Source organism: Cornus florida, unplaced genomic scaffold (genome assembly GCF_030987335.1).
Source record: "Cornus florida cultivar Cherokee Brave unplaced genomic scaffold, ASM3098733v1 CherokeeBrave_3.0.0_Hap2_Chr10, whole genome shotgun sequence".
Lineage (NCBI taxonomy): Eukaryota > Viridiplantae > Streptophyta > Magnoliopsida > Cornales > Cornaceae > Cornus > Cornus florida.
In genome coordinates, this window is record NW_026775580.1 from 93,881,048 (window position 1) to 93,902,567 (window position 21,520).

The following is a 21,520-nucleotide window of genomic DNA, read 5'->3' on the forward strand; positions in this document are numbered from 1 at the left end:
CCTTTGCCTATAATGGAACTTAGGTATTCAAATTTCAAATTTTTGGTATCTTGAATCTTAGTATTCATTATATTTCTAGTTATGTTCTATTAAAGTTATATTCCATATATAAGACACGAAATACTAATTGGAGCCCCTGAAGCCGACTCAGCATTTCTCTTCCAATAATGCCACTGGTTTAAACTCCATTCTTCTAGTATTTCACTAAACAAAACATGGGCATATCCGTAAATTGAAATGCCAACACCACCGACCATAACACCTGGTGCTTTCGTCTTCCACGGCTTTGAACGAACCTTCGATTTCAAGCTCCGAACTCAAAAACACCTTAGAATCTCCAAAATAATTCAAACTAAATTTCGAATCCCTAAATTGATTGAATCGATTCAGCTTCAAACCACGGAAGAATGCATTTGCACTTGTAGTCTCATCCAAAGGTATATATATATATATATTTACTTGTATATATAAATGTTTGATCTCTTTATTCAAAACATTTCGTTGATTCAGCTTCTAGGGTTTCGTTTTTATCTATAGTTTCTGTTTTAACTCAAGGTAGATTAGGCGTTTTTCTCCTTTCCTATTTGTCGATTCAACTTCTAGGGTTTCCACTTTTAATATATATTTACACGCAGGCATATATGCAAATAATAGTTTATATATATGCTTTGCATGTATAGAATTTCGTTGGTTGAACTGAATATGAGATGAAAACCATTTATTGTGGTATCAGATGGTGACACTGTCTGGCTAAACTTTCTGTGCTGATTCGGTGAAGTACTTATTTTGGTTTTTATACTGATCAAAGCACTTGCGTGGAATGCAAATTTAGATGAGCAAACAAAGATATATAGAAAAAAGGAAAAAACATTATGAAAGTATTTGTCCTAGATTATAGAGATCAGACAAACAATTTGAACTGAGGAAGTGAGAGAGAGAGTAATATCATTTTTTGGATATATTATAGAGAGAGAGTAATATAATTTTTTTGGATATATTATATTTATCATTTTCTTTTTTTACGATGATGATGGTAGTGTCGAACTTATTACACACAGCTGTTCCGTCCCACAAGCACAATTATCAGGAAATTATCTGAGAGTCCTCCAAGGGGATTTGAACTCCTAACCTATTGTGAGGTGAGAGCCTTGTCATTAGGCTATTCTTCTGGGATCAAGTTTTGGAATTGACAAGCTACATATATTGTCTTTTATTTATTTATTTATTTTTATCAGATTTTGTTATCTGTTGTTTGATTCACTTACTGTCTGGCACAGTCAACAAGTTCGGATATATTTAAAAGTGTGATCATAGTTTGAATTGTGGCTGGTCTGAAGAGAATTTACATGGATAAGGAAAATTGTGGTGGGGTGTTTTTGAGTTTAGTTATGGTTTAATTATTTTTGTTATTCATCATCACCAACATTACCTTTAATTAGCATATTATTTTTTCAATAAAGTTTATATGGTATTTGTTTATGGTAAAGGTATCCTAACGTGTGTGTGTGTGTGTGTGAGCACTGCGAGGGTGTGTGAATACAGTCTGAGCTTTATATGCAGCCATTGTACTAGTTCTGGTTTCCATTTTAGTATTCATACTGTCCCAGTCGCATTTGTTGCTATTGTGAGTGTGCCCATGTGTGGTGTGCTTGCCAATATAGTGATGTATCCTCTTATGTATTGTTAATAGTGATAATTATGAATTAATAAAGAATCTAACTAACAAATGTTATAAAAATCATAATGTTGTGGAAAACTATGTTAGATGTGGAATTGAAGAATAACTGATTGTTTATCCTAGTTATTGGATTTCATTTATTTAACCCCTTTTAAAATCAAGTAAAATTGCTACTCATCGTCAAAAACACTAATATTATCATTCTTATCTTTATCCTTCATGGATGGATAAATTGCTACTATAATTTAAAAAAGAAAAAAAATGATTACTCTACACAATATTTTAGAAGTTGCTTTTTACTAGCCAAAATAAAAATACACTTGTTTAAGATAAGTAGGATTAAATTTGAATGTTTGAAGTGCAAATAGGGATACAGTGAAGATTGATGATTAACTTTTCTACTATTTAGGCTCAAATGCTCATAATGAAGGAAAAATTGGATTTGTTGTTAATTTGACCAAGGCAGTGGAGGATTGCATTTAGTATAATGTCTGTTCTTCGTATCTCTCTAAGATTGAAAGGGTAAATCTATGAAATAGACCAACCATTATTTATATGACAAAAAAGTTGGGTTGTCAAGAAACAACATATGCATGAAATGAGTGTGGCGGAAATGAGAATGTCCAGATGGATGTGAGACAAAACAAGGAATGATAGAAAAAAAAAAAAGAATACATTTGTGAGATAGTGGAAGTAACACCATTGGATATAATGAGAGAAATGTGGTTAAGAATGTCACCAACATTAACGTGGGTAGAGTTATTAAAGAAAGATATGGCAACATATGGTTCAACTGAGGTTATGACCTTAAATAGACCTTAACTAGAGTAGAAAAAAAAAAATTGGATTCAAGAACGTGACCCTAAGTAGTCGGGTGTAGGATTTCTTTCGTTGAGTTCATATTGGCTTGAATGGATAATATTTTTATCTTAAGCAGCTTGGATTAAGACTTGGCAATGTTGGATGATATATTTATATGGGCACTTGGTTCTTGACTGTGAGAAATTATGTCCTCCTTTTCTTATTCATGTTTCAAAGTCTCCAAGTTTAACTATTTTAACCAACAATTTCGTTTTACCTGTGGCTAGGTTTACACCGTGTTATCTATTCCATCCGGATGACCAGTTAGAAACTCTCAATTTCACAATATTGTCCTCTCCGAAACATTATGCCATTGTCAAATTATAATAAATATATAGTGTGCCACCATGAATTGCTCACTTCCAAAACCCTCAGGAGCTCCGTGTGCTTGGACGTATGTCCATTTTACATTGGGTATAATGTTATATAGAATAATAGTAGTTAAGAGAACTAGCATATTGAAAAAGACAGAAGGGCAACTGGGCAAGGCCCGTGTATGGGGATCGGCCACTGACTGAAAAATGGAGGAGAAATCCATAGCAAATGAATAGGTGGGGACTATGGAAAATACTGTAGAATAGGTTGTCGAATTTGAAATTCTGTCTATGGGTTTCTCCTTTTCCCTTGTTAGGGTGCTTTTTGTCTGATTTAAGTGTCATTTTGTTCCATTTTTAAAAGAAAATTTAAGTCCGTATGCCTACACCTATAGACTACGTTCTGATTACCTGTGGAGTTCGAGAGCAAGACACAACTACTAAAATTGCGTGATATCTTATATAGAAATATCATAACTCACCTGGTTAGATCAGTACCGGTCCACCCTTCTCATTACATCCTGCACATACACTGAATGATGGCATTTGAGTGAGAAGAATTTTTTAGTTATAAATAAAGATAACTATTAGCACAAACATTGTTGAATTAATTGTGTGGTATAATAACATATCACGCTGTCAAAGTGATTTGCAGCAAACTAGGAAATGCGTTATATAGTTAATGTAAGCCATTGATTACCTTGTGGTGCTTTAGTACTCTAGAATTTTAGAAAAAATGGTGGTTGCCTTTCTACTATGCCTTTCACTAATAGAAACAGTTGTGGTACTGATTATGATAATGGCAATGGTGCCGATGCTGATGATCATAGGAGTGGCAGCAGTGGCAATGGACCCCCCCAAACCAAAAAAGAAAAACTGTGCTTAATGCAAATGAATCAAAGAAGGAAGTTATGAAGACTAAAGAAAAAAGTTTTATGTAAGGTATAGTGGTTAAAAAGAGAGGGAGCGAGGGAGCAAAGCTCTTCCAATTTTTTTGATCTTCACGCTTTAATTCCGTATTTCTACACGGAGGTTAATTTATAAGGTTTTTCGATTCTGAAACATTTATACACTGAACCGCCCAATGCAGTAACGTGAGGAGTTGAACTTTGAAAATTAGAAGGAATAACAATATTATATTCCTGTAATATCATTTCAGTGACAATTAGTCCATCTGAATGCCATGATTGTGGGACCCAAATCAATAAGCTCTTGAAGAAATTGTGATTTTGGGGAGTTGTTTTGTCGATCATTTGTTCACATGTGCTGCTACTAGGGTATACAGTGGTGACATGTAGTGGGAGAGAGGTGCTGATTGCTAATTGCTCTATAATTGCCTTTGTGGCTGTTGCTCAACTTTGTTTGTTGTAATCTGTGTGTTCTTTCCTGAGTGAGGAGTTTATCACCATCCTCTTTTTTTAATAAATTAACAAGGTTTTACCATTTATAAAAAGATTCATGTTCTCATGATCTCCATTTCTTTTCTTTTTCTGTATTTCCTATCTATAGATTTGGAAGAAGGGAGGTGGATTATATGAATCTAGACTTCTTTATCTTCCAAAACTATTGTTATTAATGTAAAAGCAACTTCTATTGACATGTAGTCCTACGAGACCTTTGGAAAAGTTAATGCCTCTTAATTTGAAGAATTGTGGATTTATAAATCTTAGCTTTGTAGCTTGCATTGATCTTTTTCTTTTTAACTAAATACTGCTGGTCTTGTTGGGGACTTGGTCCAACTCAATATTTTCTTGTAGTTTTTGGTCATTAGCATTAAATATATTAACTTTTTTACCATGCAAAAAATGAGCTTTCTTATTTAACTGATCTGGACTTGGGTTCTTGTCCTCAACTCATTTCTACTTAACAGGTGTAATCTCCTGTTGTAGACTTGTAGTCATTAAAAATTCAAGTTTGGCTCTCATGTGCTGTGGTACTACAGTATTGTCATGCACTACTGTGTTTACCGGGTTTATAACGGAGAGGGTGTGCGGATACTGATGCGATGGCAGCGTCTAGTAAGTTTGATATGTCATCTGGCAGCCCTGATAGGCCATTATATCCACAGCGTGCATCCTTCACAGCTGCTTCATTGGACAGATTGGGTAGCTTTCGTGAGAAAATGGAGAATCCAATCCTCTCAAGTCTTCCAAGCATGTCAAGAAGCTGTTCTGCTGTAACACAAGGAGATGTGTTGAACTTCTTCCAATGTCTGAGGTTTGATCCGAAATCAGTGGCAGAGTATAAATTTAGTAGACAAGGGGATTTTAAGAGGACCACAAGTGTTGCTCTTGGCCTTCCACTTGATGACTCTCCTTCTGGTTCTTCAAAAGGCAAGCTCCTGCCTTCTCCCTCACCAGAGGAACTGAAACGGCTCAAGGCTGGTCTTCGTGAAATCTCCAGTAAAGCCAGGTAGTTGTTTGCATTTTATTTGATTTCGATTAGAGATATATATACTTTATGGAGTTCTATCATAAACAGGGAGCGTGTGAAGATCTTTAGTGAAGCCTTGTCTGTTATCAAAAAGTGTTTCCCAAGCATACCATCAAGGAAGAGATCCCGACCAGATTTTTTGTCCACCGACCGATCCAATGCCTCACTCCCGAATGATCGGCCAGTTCTAGGGACAGTCATGGGTAAGATGGGAAGTCAGAGTCATGCCATTGGCAGTGCTTTTGAACTGGAGCAGCAAAAGTCGGAAGAAAGGACCAAAATTGCCAATCCAAACAAGCGCACACGAACTTCTGTGGTGGATGTGAGGGCTTGTATCTTGTCTTCTCTTTTCTTTATGTGCTTCCTTGGGTCATGTTAGCAGATATTAATTTCCTTTTTAGGATTTTACATACTAACCATGTAATTGAATTTAGTACAGGATTTATGTTTTACTTTATTTATATATTTATTTTACTAATTTTTTGAAAATCTGTAGTCCGCAATGTACTTGTTGTAGTTAGTAGCTTGCCTGCATGCCTTTGATCATACCCTAATACTTCCCTCCACTTATTATGAAAGCTCTATCTTTTACTTAAGAAGGGTCGAATTATTAGTAGTTGGAATCTTGTAAAATGTTTCTGAAACTTGTGGATTTTATTTAGGGTTTTGGTTGGTAGAATAAAGGATATAACATAGGGAAAGGATTAGAATTATGGAAGTTTACTTTTAGGTTCAAGAACCGATGAAGTTATAAACTTATTGTGATTAAAGTTGAAAATCCTGCTTGCAGAGAAACAAATAAAATAAAGGTGAATAAATGAAGAAAGGGATATTACTTGGGGTTCTCTTATGCATCATGCCTATGATTGAAATTTATCAGGCAGAGTATTATTGCTAAATTTTTCTATGAAGCATCTTCCATATTAAGGTGGGATCTTTAGAGGACTTGGACTATCCATATTTAGGAATTAGACTATCAAGTAATTGCATTTGTAATTCTAATTGGACTTGGACTTGGACTATCCATATTTAGGAATTTTGGGACTGAGACTGGTAGAACTTGTGTAAATCTACTTAAATCCACACATAAAGAGTGAAAATGAAACTCGACTCAAAATCCAATTTATGGAGACATACAAGAGTCCATGTATTTAAAGGAAATGATCAAAATACCCTTGACTCCACAATCACAGAAAAATATGTTAAATTAAACTAGAAGAAAACTAAATTTAAGATTAGCTTTATATACAAAGTTCTAGGTGTGTGTATATATATATGTATTTTCCGGTAGGTAAAATAAATTTTATTAACAGAAAATTATAATTACAGTAGGGGGGGAAACCCACAAATAAAACTAGCGAGCACCAAAAACTTTGAGGTAATTGTTACTTTAATAGTATTTGGATTATATATATAGAGATTTAGAGACTTTAATTGGTAAAACCTTGATAAATCAACTAAAGTTCACGTATAAAGACCCAAATACCATAACTGGTACCAAAATGTGGTCCAGGTACTACCACTACAACCCATGTCAAGAAAAAACATAAAATTACCAAACTACCTTCAACCCTTAAAACATAAGAAATAATATATTAAAATAGACCTTAAGTAAAAATTAAACAACCAATAAAATAAGCTTCGCTCAAGGCTTGTACTAAAAGTTGATTTAAAGGTTCCATGTGGGTCCCCTCAAAATTAAACCAATTCCCGTTATTTATTGCTCTCTTAAATTTGCTTTTCCTTGGGCTTCTTTTGTGTTGCATTTTCATTATGTTTATTACTTTATGTTGACTATTGTAGACGGATACGCGTGCAATAACTCCTGCCAGAGCATCTGGGAGTATGGATAGGGATAGGGAAATATTAAGACATCCAAATAGTGGTGCAATTCAGGGTGAGGATCGAACATTAACCATAGGTGTTGATGGTTGGGAAAGGTCAAAAATGAAGAAGAAGCGTTCTGGGATCAAGCCAGATGTCTCTCCAAGTCGTATGACATCAAAACCTGTTGATGGCTACAGGGAACCCAAACAAGGAATGCAGCCAAGACTTTTTACAGATGCTCGATCAAGGTTGAATGACTCTCATGGGTTCAGGTATTAATTCTCAAAGTGCTACATCATGTATCTGTGCTTGGTAACTCTTTGAACTCCAAGCATGACTTGTTAGTTCAATACCAGTGGATTATATATGTATATATATGCTTGAGGGCAATGCCCATGTCCTATTTGTCGTCTCACTTTTTTACGAGAGTTGCTTATTTCAGTGTCTTTAATTTTTACCATCTGTTATCATTGAATTTTTTTTACTTATTTCAGATATGTGCTGTTATATGCTCTTTCCAGATGTAATTTATAATGAAAATTTTAAGCCTTTCAGTGAGATACTTACCAGAGATAAAGCCATATTCAATTGTTTGTCAGTATTGTGGTGTTGTGGCCCAAATTTGGTGCCGGGTCTTGTGTGGGCCTAAGCCCCCAAGGAAAAATTTTGACCCGGTTTTTTGTTTGCGGGTCGTGGACCCTGTTTAGTAATCTTTCGTAGCCCAATATATAAGGGCACTTAGGGTTTGGAGTGAGATTATTGAGTGACACTGAAAATCGAGCGAGAGCTAGGGTTTGGGGGGCTGAAACTTGTAATCTCCACATTTTCTTATAGTGAATTCTTTCGCCAGATCTTCATCGTGGACATAGGCTTTGCCGAATCACGTAAATGTTTGTATTCTGTGTGGCGCATTTATTTTTCTGTTGTGTTTTTTGATTGTTTCTTGGGTTTGCTGCCTTTGTCATAACAATTTATTTGTTTTTGATAAGTTATAGCAGTTTATTTATTTATTTTTATCTTCTTCTCTTTGTTACAATTGCACCTTTTAGATCTATGTTACATGGACTCTTCCAAAGTAGGTGAAGTACCCGCGTCCAACACACATTATTTGGACGTGAGCATGACATACGCGTCTGATATTTTTGTTGAACATGAACCTAAAAAAAACCCTATCCAATAATTTCATTTTATTATTACTTCAAATGAATGAAATGTCTATATTGGTCACTATTTTACATAAAAATGTTACTCTACTAAAAAAAAAGAAAAAAAAGAAAAGAAAAAGAATATTTAGCTGTGTCTTGTCCTGTTTGGGAATTTGACACATTCAATGCGTGGGATACATACCCATACCCGACACAAGTACCCGAGTCCATCTAACATGGCTTTAGAGTTATACATTCCCCATTTCCTTCTGCAAAACCATGCAGAGACTAGAATCTAGATTCAATATCTTGATAATGAGTTCCTTTCTTTAGCCCTTTTGGAAACATCTTCCTTTCTAAATTCTTCCTGGAAATTGATTGAAGGGCAAAAATGGAGCTGAGTTTTGGATTTTCTGTATCTGAGATTCAATTAATGACTTATCAAAAAAAAAAGATTTCATTATATACATAGGTCCATCATAAAAAACTAATGATAAGATGTAGAAATTGATTGATTGATATACCTTGAAACCCTATGATTTTTATTCTTTAAATAAAAAACTTTGTAAGTTATGAGGTAAAAATAATGACTCATACCATGGTAACCTTCCGTAAATTCTCTTTTATATCTATTATTTTGTTGACCCATTTCTTATTTTTTAAAACTAACATCTTCTTTATTGTATATGAATGCAATGTCTGAGAAGTTACTTTCGAGGCTTTACTTCAGACTGTTGATTGGCCTTGTGGGTACCTAGAAAGTTTGGTTTTGTTGCTTACTTGTGGGTCAACCTAGAGAGAAAGTTTACACTGTCAATAAGATCTGGGTTGAGATAATAAAGTTCTACCTTGAAGGTTTTACCTTACCTTATAGGAGGAAAAGTTTCTTGTTTAGGGAAATTATTGAGTAGAGTTATGGATAAGTTAAACATTTGGTTCTTTTTTGGTTCAAATCTCATTTATTGGAATTATTTTTCCAAATAACACCTGTTCTTTTTGCATTGATCTTCGTACGCATCTTCAAAATAGGCCTGGAGTTGCTAATGGAGCTGTTGGAGTTGGAAAAGCAGATGGCACCTCACAGCAAACTGGCTTGGGCATGCGTTCATCCATCCCTAGGGCCGATCAGGACAATAGTTCCCATGTCCATGATAGAAGAGATCGTCCTACTGGTTTAGACAAGGAAAGGATGAATCTCAGAGCTGCTAACAAGTATGCAGGGCGTCCTAAACACATCTTTTCTCATTAACATTTGATTTACTGCATTATGTTCACAACTGGTTTACATTCTCTCTCTCTCTCTCTCCCTCTCTCTCCGCACACACACACACACACACTCTTTTAATTATATTTCTTTCCAAGCACATTCTTACATACCCTGTTGGATAATAGTCTTTACCTTCCAGAGCCTCCTTATTAACTAAATCCTTTTTGTCCTGTACATTGTCCAGGACCAATATCCGAGAAGATTTCAATTCGGCTAGCCCTACTTCAAACACAAAAATGAACGCAACTGCTCGATCTCCACGATCAGGTTCAGGTGTTGTGCCCAAGTTGTCCTTGATTGTTCAACGAACAACTGCTGCTAGTGATTGGGAGCTTTCTCAATGCACAAGCAAGCTCCCTGCTGCTGTTTGGGCTAACAATCGCAAGCAGCGGACGCCATCAACAAGGTCTTCATCACCACCTGTTGCACATTGTGCTAGCCAGAGGCCCCAAAAGATTTCCCGTACAGCTAGAAGGACAAATTTCGTTCCTGTCATTTCAAGTAATGATGAAACCTCTAGTTTGGATACGGTATCTGATGCTGCAGGTAATGAAAATGGGTCAGGATTTGCAAGAAACTTGCCCAGTAATACTCCTCAACCTGTTAAATTAAAAGGTGACCACTTTCCTATGGCTGCGTTATCAGAAAGTAAGGAGTCAGGGGCCACTGAAACTAAATATAGAGATAAAATTAAGAAGTCAGATGAGATGGATGGGAAAGCTGGTCAGAACGTTCAAAAGGTGTCAGCTTTGGTGTTGCCACCAAGAAAGAATAAACTTGTCAGTGGGGAAGAGCTCGGAGATGGTGTTCGGAGGCAAGGGAGGACTGGCCGAGGTTTTACTTCCACTAGATCTCTCATGCCAATGACAGTTCAAAAGCTTGGCAATATGGGAACAGCAAAACAACTCAGAAGTGCCCGAGTTAGTTTTGATAAGACTGAAAGGTTACTACATTTTCCTCTTTCTTGATCTTGTGGTTATTTGATAAATGTCTTCCCCATTCTGTTCTTGGTGATGTTTGGTTTCTGATTAAAATCTTAAAGTATTGTTGATTTTTTCATTCAGCAAAGCAGGTCGTCCGCCAACTCGGAAACTTTCTGACCGCAAGGCTTATACACGTCAGAAACACACTACTGTTAGTGCAGCAGATTTTCTTGGTAGTTGCACCCCAAATCTATTAAACAAAGATTTCATGATTTATCCTGAAATTTGTGTGATTATTTGTTCTTCTAATCCTTTGATAAGTTAAATTTTTTGGTTGGTTCAGATGATGGGCATGAAGAGCTGTTGGCTGCTGCAAATGCTGTTATTAATCCCAGTACTGTTTTCACTCAGATATTTTTTTTTCCTTAATACTTTTCACTGAGAATTCTTTTTATTTACTTTTTGTCAAATTATTTCTTCTTTATTACTTGATTCAATTGTGACTGCAGGTCATGGTTTTCCTAGTCCATTCTGGAGGCAAATGGAAGCATTCTTTTGTTATATATCGGATGGAGATATAGCCTTTTTAAAGCAACAGGTTATGGGCTTCATTTTTTTACTATAGTATTTTAAGATTTGGTATGAGCATTACCTTCTTACTATTTTTGATGAGTCATTGGCAGATATCTTATGCTGAAAAGTATTTAGGTGATGATATGAGCATATTCATGACAAAGAAGCTTCTTTGACTCGTCTCATGTACTGTAGGGTTTTCTTTTTAAAAATAAATGAAATGATACATAAGCGCTCTTTTTTTGGGACAATTGTGGAGTGGAAGAATGTTTTGGACACTTATGTCTTTTTTTTTCCCCTTAAGAAAAATGCAAGAGCGAAGAGGTACAAAAGTGGAGTGCGAATGTCAATTTCCTTTATTTATATGTATGTATATATATAGATATATAAATTCCCCCCGAGTAGCATAGCATATTGTAGCTAGTTCCTTCCATTATTGGTTTTGGCTACATGTTTTGACATTTGATATGAAAATAATTCTTAAAATGAAAAAAGGGAAAAAGGGAGGGAGTTTTAATAATTTAACTTGAATTGTCCATTTTTGTTATTGCTTTATTTTAGATGGGCAGTGTTAGGTTTGTAGAACTTAATGCATCTTAAGTTGATGTTACTGTATTTTTTGGAAGTTGAGTCGATGCTTCTGCTGGTACTATTTTTATTATTATTGTTGGTATGAAAAATTATTGTCATCGTCATCATTATTATTATCATTTTGGTTTCATAGAGGAAGCATTGGTTTTAATAAAAAAAAAATAAAAATTGAAGAGCTTGTTTTGGTGCCTCTTATTGGTTGACCATTTCGATGATATTTTCCAAGTTTGTATGCGATACAGTGTAGATTGCACTGATGCATTGTTGTATATTGTAAAATTGGACCGCTGTTTACTATTGTAAAATTTAGGTGCAATCCATTTAAATTATAAATTGGGAGTTACTCGGATAAATTTCTACTGTATTTTTGAATTATTCTAATTATTGTTGATTTTTATTTTTATACAGGGAAAATCAGTATCCAGTGTGCCAGCACCAACCTTAGTTCCTCTATATGGAGATAGTTTCAGTACTCCCAGTAATGGATTTCGGTTAATTGAATCTGAGGAAGCTATGAATGGAACAGAAGGTGTTGAACCCATCCCTGAACAGTGGACAAGGAGTCCTAATGAAATTCCCCTTTGTCAGAGACTCATTGCGGCTCTAATCTCGGAAGAAGGAAATGAAGAGCTCTGCTGCAGTGGGAATGAAGACCTCAAATTTGATATTCATGGATCGGAATTTGAGATCGATGCAGAGTTGGAATCCAGTCCTTTGTGTCATCGGTCATCAAGAAACCTTCACCTTGCTGGACGTGCTGCTTTTAATGGTTACAGGATAACTTCAACTGGGAAATCCCTTGATAAACTCGAGCACATTGCGCTAGATAATGACATGACAGCCATCCCAGAAACAGGGATACTTTCAACTTCTGATCATCTTGAAAATGGCTTACTTTCAGACCAAGCAGTGGTGCCTGGCACGGTCTGTTCTGAGTTTCAGTATGATAGTATGACCATAAATGAAAAACTTCTCCTGGAGCTTCAGAGTATTGGACTTTATCCAGAGCCAGTGGTAGGTTCTCTTATACAAGAGCTCTCATATGAAATCAGATCCCTGTTTCCCTTTTTTTTTTTAACTTCTATAAGGTTTTCATTTTATATTGGATGGCTGCTGTATTGGTTTTTGTTTCCTTACCTTGTTGTTTTCATCAAAAGTTTTGCAGCCATTGTTGCATTTAGGATGTAGGGCTTTTCTTGTTTAAATGGAGTAGGGCAGGGAATTTTATAAATAAGAAATTGATCTTATGTTAATGTGTTGCTGAACCAGCTTTCGTATAGCATGCATTAATATAATTTTCTGATTGCATATTCCATTTTCTCAGCCTAATTTAACACACACTGGGGATGATGAAATCAATGATGATATCAGAAGGCTGGAGGACAAGTACCAGGAACAGGTATATTCTGATTAAGAGAAAGCCTTCTCTCTCTCTCTCTCTCCCCCCTTGATTCTTACGTCCACTTGATAAGACAATTAATAGAAGAGTGTAGGAGTAACAAAAAGATCTACGCATGGTTTTCATTGACCTAGATAAGGCATATGATAGGGTTCCAAGGGACATAATTTGGTGGGTTCTACAAAGCAAGCATGTCCCTAAGAAACTTATAAACCTTATTCAGCGTATGTATAGCGAGTCGTTGACTAGAGTTTGTACTACATATGGGGAAATTGAGAATTTCTTCATAAAGTAGGACTACATCAACGATTCATGTTAAGTCCATACCTATTTACAATAGTGTTGGATGAAATAATGAAAGACTTCCATGAAAACATTCCATGCATGTGCTTCTTGTTTGCGGATGGCATGGTTTTAATAGATACGCCGAAAGAAGCTTTAGAAACATGGAGAAAAGCTTTAGAAGCAAAAGGTCTAAAAACTAGTAAAACTAGAATAGAGTGTATGAGATGTAATTTTGATAAAGCAACAAAAGAATACAATATAAATATTAAAACTCAAGGACCAAATAGTTACTCAAAACAACTATTTTCGCTATTTATGTTTAATATTACAAAAAAAGGGGGGGATAGATGGTGATGTGGTAAGTAGGATTGGACCAGGGTAGACAAAATGGAAGCAAGCTAGTTGCATCCTTTGTGACAAACAAATCTCAAATAAATTAAAAGGAAAATTCTATAGGACGGTTCTTTGGCCAGCTATGTTGTATGGAGCAGAGTGTTGGGTGTTGAAAAAGAAACAAGAGCAACACATTGATTTAGTGGAAATGCGGATGCTAAGATGGATAATAGGAGTAGCTACTATTAGTGATAAAATTAGAGGAAGTAGGCTTTGGTGGTATGCTCATATACAACATAGAGCGGAAGACGGACTGGTTAGGAGGGGAAGGCTTGTTTGCCTAGAAGGTAAGTGACAAAGAAGCCGGTTAAAACTTACATGGGATGAAGTAATTAAAAATGATTTAAAAAAACTAAATTTTGTAAGATACATGGTTAAAAATATGAAAGAATGGAAAAGGAGAATTTATGTGGCCGACCCCATTCATATGGGACAAAGTCAAGGATGATGATGATGATGATGATGACATATTTGAGCTTGCTTCTTCTCACCTTGATGAGGGCAGGATTTGATTCAAGCTTTCTAGTACAAGTGCCTGGAGACTTGAATGATAGTTGGCACCTCTGTTATATATTGTAATGAACAAGAAAGCAACATGCTCAAATAGATTTAGAATGGGAATTGGAAACAAATTTAGTAATTTTTCATGCATTGTAACATTATTTTTAATTACTTTCCTATCTTGCAATTATGCATATCTTCTGGAGTTTTCATTGTTTAGTTGAATTCATAGGTTTCCAAGAAGAATGGCTTGCTTGGGAAGTTGTTAAAATCTGCATCAGAGACACGAGAGATTCAAGAAAAGTAACGATTTTGCCCTCTTTCCGTAGATAACATTACATGCATTCAATTTTTGCTCTTCCTCTGTGCATTATGGTACTAATCCATACATTTATAATATTGTGTAGGGAGATTGAACAGCGTGCTCTTGACAAGCTTTTAGCAATGGCTTATGAGAAGTATATGGTAATTTTATTGTTCAATCCCTAATTCTTTTCACTCGATATTTTGGAAATTTGAATGGATACCTTTTGTTGCATTTGGAGTAAATTATTTCTTTTGGTTTTTCCGTGTTAGGATTCAAAAGAAAATGTGGGTATAATGCAGTGTATTGGTGTATGAGGGAATTTTTGTATCAGTATAGTTCAGAGAACAAAATTATCCATAACGAGCATGGTTTTTGATGATTATGATTATCGGAATTCGGGAATGGGTGCAACAATGTTTTACCCAATACGTTCCTTGATTGATTATAATTTTAGTATCCATGAATAATTTAGTAATGAGCTTGGAATTGCTGATGCTACTAAAAGAAATAATTCAGAGTATGATTAATTTTTTGTTTTCTCAATAGTACAGTTTTTAATCTGATTACAATCATAGAAGAATCTATTTGAGGATTGCAAAAGTATTCCCAAAAAATGAGGTTCAATGTCAATACTTAATCTAGATGCAATCAGTTTTGGAAATGCACATTTACATCTTACATTATATGATAGCTCAACTCAAAACCCAACTATTTGGGGTGAGCATGAATCTTTCTTTGCCATTCACTTCTGTCTAGGGCCATTTTCCTCTACCGAACCATAATCTCAAATGTCACCTCTCCTTTTTTTGGCCATTGCAACCCATGTTCTTTGTGTCCTTACGCTTGGCTTTAATTTCCACATCAATTAGGCCACACATTACTGTGCATATATCAGTTTTCTTTGGGCATGATCTAACCACCCTTGTCTTATTTCCTCGTTGTTTTGTTAATTTATCAGTCTGTTTACTTTCAGAATTGCATTCCTCCCATATTAATTCTGTTGTGCTGCTACTTTGTGCATTTTAACCTACTTGTTTCACACTTGCATTGTGTACAGTTAGTCTATACCAATATTCAGAGGGAAAAAGCAAAATTTTATGTTCTATATTCAGCATGATATTCAGATATATCTTTGAAGGTTCTGTGTAGAATGTTTTCCAAAATATTAATTTCAATCTGATGATCCCTAACAGAGAACATTGACTGCTTAATAATTCCAAATTTAGAATGTGGAATGCAAACATGGAAATCTTAGTACTGCCATTTGTATTCTTTTTCATGAGAAATATGGTTGTTTCCTGTACAATGAGAGTTGCAAGTAGATGAGTGCAGCGATATAAAAATACAATGAATTATATAAATGAAGGATTCAGTTTGTCCCTTTGCTTTTCAAGACTTATTGGGGTTTGCTCTTCAATAAATTAAGCCATTCCAAAATTCTAAAACTAATTAAAATCGTGAATATAAAAAAAAATTGATTTGTGCATCAATCCTTAGGATTTAAAAAAATTCAAACCCTAAAATTTTCCAAAATCTAAAACCTTCATTAATGAGAATAACTTCGTCTCTAGAAAAAAATAAAAATACAAAGAACGATAAGCACGGGGAATCCTTCGGCGTTTCAGTATGTGGAGTGGGGCTGGTTGTGGGGGCTGGGGGTAGGGCAAAAATTGGTCTTGCACGTCAAAGATTCTGGTTTAGGAAGATGTGGATGTGCCTATACTGTGATTCCAAAATCCGATTTCTGGTTTTCATGCCTGTTTCGTAATTTGGAGAAAGGATATCGATTTGAAGAAATTCTTTTTACCACTTCTGAGATTTAAGTTTAAGTGGTTCACATGTACTTGCTAATCTGGTGAATGATGATTAGCTTTGATTGTGAAATCTGGCCTTGTTATCCTCTTAATAAGGGCCACAAATCTTGTTTTTAGTGAAAGATCTTTGTTGCTCTATTTGATTGCTTTCCGGTTTAATGCTCCTATGTTCCAAGCATCATGCGGCAAAGAGAATGAACTGAAGGTCGTTAGACGGAGGAGTCTGCCACTTTTATTATCTAACATGTGATATCTTGGTCCAACAATCAAGTGGCTGGATTGGAGCATTGTATGTATCAATTAGCATTTAAACTTATTAAGAAATTTTTGAGTCAGCGAAATTCAGCAGCTATTTGAAGCAAACAGAAATGAACAAAGAAGTCTTCTTACAACAGTAAGAGAGACTAGGATTACTCCTATCACCGTCAGCAGCCTAAATTTTTGAAGCGAAATCTGGGAAAAGCCTTAAGAGAAGTTAATACCCTGATAATAACTCGAACGATATTCATAAAGGCTTGGTTACAACTGATAAAGAGGCTGTCCCTTTTATAAGCTAACTATTAACGACACTGCTATTTCCTAGACTGTCTTTTAGACTACCCAAAGAGCATCAAAGACAACTCCTACTATTCCCATGACATTTTCAGACTTCCTATACCATAATTACTATATAATAGTCTTTGACTAAACACTTTTCAAGACACTATTGACTGCCTCAATGTTGACTAGAGAGATACTATTAATTATTTGCGTCAGACCCTCCTCCGCCCTCAAGTTTGAAGCAATTTACCACGATCTATTAAAAACCCGAATAAAGCCTTCCATCCTTTCTTTCTTCTTTTCCTTACTTGAACAAAGAACAATAGTATTCTTTCACCAGCAAATAACATCTTTTCATGAACTTCCTGAGTTATTTCTTTAAATTTAGAAGATTTCGGAAGCTTGCTTGAACACATATCATGAAACAAAACCTGAATTAATCTGATTTTCGAATGATAACGACTCCAAGTTATATGTCACAGCAAGAAATCATCCCAAATTGAATCATGAATACAGAATTCATGATTTTCCAACTTAATGAACAAAGCTTCAATTCCCAAGTTATTCAAGCATCCTAAATATGATGTAATGCTTACTGAACTACGTACCGTTGGATGATAAGTGTTTTTATCCTCAGATTGCCCACCTTGAGAAGCAAAGTCTAGTACAGATTCATTATTTTTACTCTGAAATCCATTATATGCAGGTTGAATGGTGACAACTTCTTCAACTTTACACAAGTTACTGGTTGCTTCCTTAGATTTCTCCTCTGTTCTCTTACCTGCTTCATTGTCCTCTTCAACCTCAGCTTCTAACATGTCGTTGGCTGCTTCTTCAGACTTCTACTCTTCCACCTATGGTTTTTCTTCACATTCCTCTTAATTGTTGTCAAATTCTGGAAGATGGGAAGTTGAATGAACCCCCATGATCCCTTCTTCTTCATCTAAACCTCCGAGAGATTCATCAAATGTTGAAGTGACATCAACATAATTCCCAATTTCTTCCACAACCAAGAGTTGCTTTCTTTCAATATTGTGGCTGTTTTCTCTTGGGAACTTGGCAGACTTGTATCTTGAACCTTCGCACGTCCAGGACCAAAATTCAGATACTTGGGCATGGTTCACCACTGCTGTCCAAGTGTTTTGTGGCTGTTTGACTATTGTGGCAGCACCCAATTTTGCACTTTTGAACTGTTTATGCTGCTGACTTCTTTCTCTAGTAGGTTGTTCAGTCCAATTTTCACTCTTGAACTGCTTATGCTGCTGAATTCTTTCTCTAGTAGGCTGTTCTGTCCAATATTCGCATTCATATGCATCCATTTGCTGATCCCATTCTCTCCTATCCTCTAGATTCAAAGAAAAAATGATTCCATATTGTTCTAATAGCGTGCTCAGTTGAGAAAATGTTGCAGATTTTGAAAGTCTTCTTTTGTGGCTATCTTGCTTCCTTGCCTATTCATAGATCCACAGTAATCACAGATCCTATAGCAGGGCTCTGATACCAGTTGAAGCAAACAGAAATGAACAAAGAAGTCTTCTTACAACAGTAAGAGAGGCTAGGGTTACTCAAATCACTGTCAGAGCCTAGATTTTTAAAGGGAAATCTGGGAAAAGCCTTAAGAGAAGTTAATACCCTGAAACTAACTTAAATGATATTCATAAAGACTTGGTTACAACTGATAAAGAGGCTGTCCCTTTTATAAGGCAACTGTTAATGACAATACTTTTTCCTAGACTGGCTTTGAGACTACCCAATGAGCATTAAAGACAACTCCTACTATTCCCATGACATGTTCAGACTTCCCATACCATAATTACTTTTTAATAGTCTTCGACTAAACACTTTTCAAGACATTATTGACTGCCTCAATCTTGATTAGAGTTACTATTAATTATTTGCATCACTATTTAACATTGTCAGATCAACATGCACACATGCTTTTGTTGGGATTTTTTTTTTTTGGTTACTGTTGCTCTTTGGAAATTAATCTACTTTTTAAACTGCTATAACATGGTTGGTGACATTTCTAGCTGCAAAGTTTTCTTTATTGTGTTGGGCACTGTCTAGCAGTGGGAGTTTTTGACTTAAGTCTTCTAGCGACGGTAGGGAAATTGTTTTGAAAGTGAGTGGTCCTTTCTCCGCCTGTCTTTGTGTGTCTACGTGCAGCACTTGTGTGTACATGTTCTTTCTGGTTATAATTTTTGTTGATTGTTCATAATTACATTTTTATAGTTATAATTGTCAATATTGCCAAGTGGTGTTGTTGATTATTCGTGCAAAGCTAGGATTCTTAATTAGAATAATACTTCATATATTAATTTTTCAGATTCCCAATTGCATCCAATGTGCCATGCTACTGGAATCTATTCTTCTTCTTTTTTTGGTTTTTTAATTTCAAAATAGAGGCTCGACTTTGACTCAAATTTTTTTTTTTGGCAGACTTGTTGGGGTAAGAGTGTCAGCGGAAAAACGGCCAAGCAAGCTGCCTTGGATTTTGTTAAGCGGACACTAGAGCGATGCCAAAAATTTGAAGATACAGGCAAGAGCTGCTTCAGTGAACCGTTATTTAGAGATATGTTCCTCTCTGGGTTTGCCCACCTCAATGATGCACAAACAGCTGGTACTGCTGCTGATGGTGAATCTGGCAAACAGTATGTCAACACATCTGGTTTTTCAGGTACTACATTAGATATCTCATGGATAAAGTAGCATTTATACTATAATAAACTAATATCAATTGATACATCCATCATATTAAAATCTTATGTTGAGAAAACTTTTTTTGCAGAATTCTATATACTTTTAACTTAGTGATAAGTTTTTTTGGTAACATGCAGGGGCGGAGCCAGTGTATGCCCGGGGGGCACGTGCCCCCTGGCCTGGCCTTGCTTATTATAATACATATACTAAATTTTTATATTTTTACATGTATATATGAAAAAATTCAAATAATGCCCCCCCTAAAATTTTTGTTTTCTAAAATTATCTCTTAAATTTTGTATTTCTTCTCTTTTTTTTACTCTTTAAATTCATTTAATTTCCTTTAAAAAAAGTCAAATTTTCCTTTTTGAATCAAACTCCAATTTTTTTCCCTTTCAAAATTCTCTCATTTTTCTTTCCTTTTTAATTTTTTTGTTAACTATTTATCTATCTTAAATTACTCATTGATTGACATATTATTTTGAGTAATTTTTCTTCTTTGTCTCTTGATTTATAGAATCTATATTTATTATCGTGATTATTGATTTTTTTTTTTTACATTGTGTCCCCCCTAAATTTAATTTCTGGCTCCGCCCCTGGTAACATGGCACATTTGAGTTCTGAATTGTGATTTTGTCTTTGCTGCAGCTCCGATGGGTACACAACAAAGCCCTTCTCTCGACAATCATGACAATTATATAAATAATGTGATTGCCTCTGTAAATCCTTCATCTGAACAAGATATTGGTAAAGAAGTCACGTGGTCAGGAAGGATAAAAAAGAGGGAGTTGTTGCTTGATGATGTTGGTACAATTGGTTCTTCTAGTGCCCCTCCAGTTAATGGAAGATCTCTTTCAAGCAGTGCAAAAGGAAAGAGGAGTGAGAGGGACAGAGAGGTTTTATCCAGAAATGGAACCACTAAAGTTGGTAGGCCTGTGTCATGCAATGTTAAGGGGGAAAGAAAGTCTAAAACAAAGCCTAAGCAGAAAACTACTCAACTATCTGCTTCTGTCAATGGCCTTATTGGCAAGATGTCTGACAAACCTAAAACACCATTACCTACAGTTCCGAAGTCGAGTGAGATGATTACAAGTGGCAGTGCCAAGGGAAAAGATGAGTTTGGTTCGGATGTATTGGGTGATACTGAGGGTATTGATTTATCCAACCTGCAAATCCCTGAAATGGATGTTCTAGGTGTTCCTGATGATCTTGGTGGTCAAGGACAGGACATTGATTCATGGTTGAACATGGATGGATTGCAAGAGCATGATGACTATGTGGGTGGCCTTGAAATTCCGATGGATGACCTGTCAGACTTACATATGATGGTTTGAACTTGAAGTTGCCTTTTTTGTATATTCCTGTTCATTATACTAAATACAGAAGAAACATAATTGCCGTTTTCAAGAAATGACCAACTACACGAATGGTTGTTTAACTGTCCAGTCCATAATTGGGCTATAGATTTTTTCGAGACTCCTGCACAATTTGTTTCATGTGATCCCAGTCGGATGTTTTGGATTTTGCTTTTTAAGTTGGTGACTTCGACTGTAAAGATCTTTTTGTTCAATGTACAAGATAGTCTGTTGTAGTCGTCGTATCTTAGGTTTAGCAAACACCGAATTCTGGTTGTAGCTTTTACAGATAAGAGAACAAAGCATTCTGTACATACATTTTGAATTTCCAATAAAATCAACTTTTCCTTGATGCAATGATTTGTGGCAGGTGTACTGATTTTTACATATTCTCTTGCTTTATGTCTTTTTAGTTTGTGATTCTTCATGGAAGTTTTCTTCTAATGTCAGCTACTATTGCAGCTGCAGATTTCCATATTGGATTTCTGTATTGAGGATAAGGTGTGAGATCTTTCAAGTAAGGATATTGACTGAATCATGAGCAGAGTTCTCAGCAAATACATAAATATTTTGGGATTTGGTGGTTTTAACTTATTGCTTCACATCTCTCCTGC

At 35.5% G+C, this 21,520-nt stretch overlaps 1 protein-coding gene across 1 annotated transcript; it reads left to right on the forward strand.

The window, feature by feature from the left end:
* The first annotated feature begins 263 nt into the window (after nucleotides 1–263).
* LOC132275956 (uncharacterized) lies at nucleotides 264–21,263 on the forward strand. Its single transcript, XM_059777174.1, has 15 exons — nucleotides 264–437; nucleotides 4,724–5,265; nucleotides 5,335–5,608; nucleotides 7,090–7,385; nucleotides 9,288–9,470; nucleotides 9,710–10,468; nucleotides 10,590–10,681; nucleotides 10,792–10,842; nucleotides 10,958–11,046; nucleotides 12,021–12,626; nucleotides 12,937–13,011; nucleotides 14,423–14,493; nucleotides 14,598–14,655; nucleotides 19,291–19,528; nucleotides 20,200–21,263. Exons 2-15 carry the CDS (start codon nucleotides 4,859–4,861, stop codon nucleotides 20,883–20,885), a joined length of 3,885 nt encoding a protein of 1,294 aa, XP_059633157.1. The 5' UTR covers nucleotides 264–437; nucleotides 4,724–4,858; the 3' UTR covers nucleotides 20,886–21,263.
* Nucleotides 21,264–21,520: the final 257 nt, after the last annotated feature.

Excerpts from the sequence above, each read along its gene's own strand:
- LOC132275956 (XM_059777174.1), top strand. The coding sequence starts at position 4,859 with ATGGCAGCGTCTAGTAAGTTTGATATGTCATCTGGCAGCCCTGATAGG. Across the intron at positions 5,266-5,334 it reads GAAATCTCCAGTAAAGCCAG|GGAGCGTGTGAAGATCTTTA; the intron begins GTAGTTGTTTGC and ends TATCATAAACAG. Across the intron at positions 13,012-14,422 it reads AGGACAAGTACCAGGAACAG|GTTTCCAAGAAGAATGGCTT; the intron begins GTATATTCTGAT and ends TTGAATTCATAG.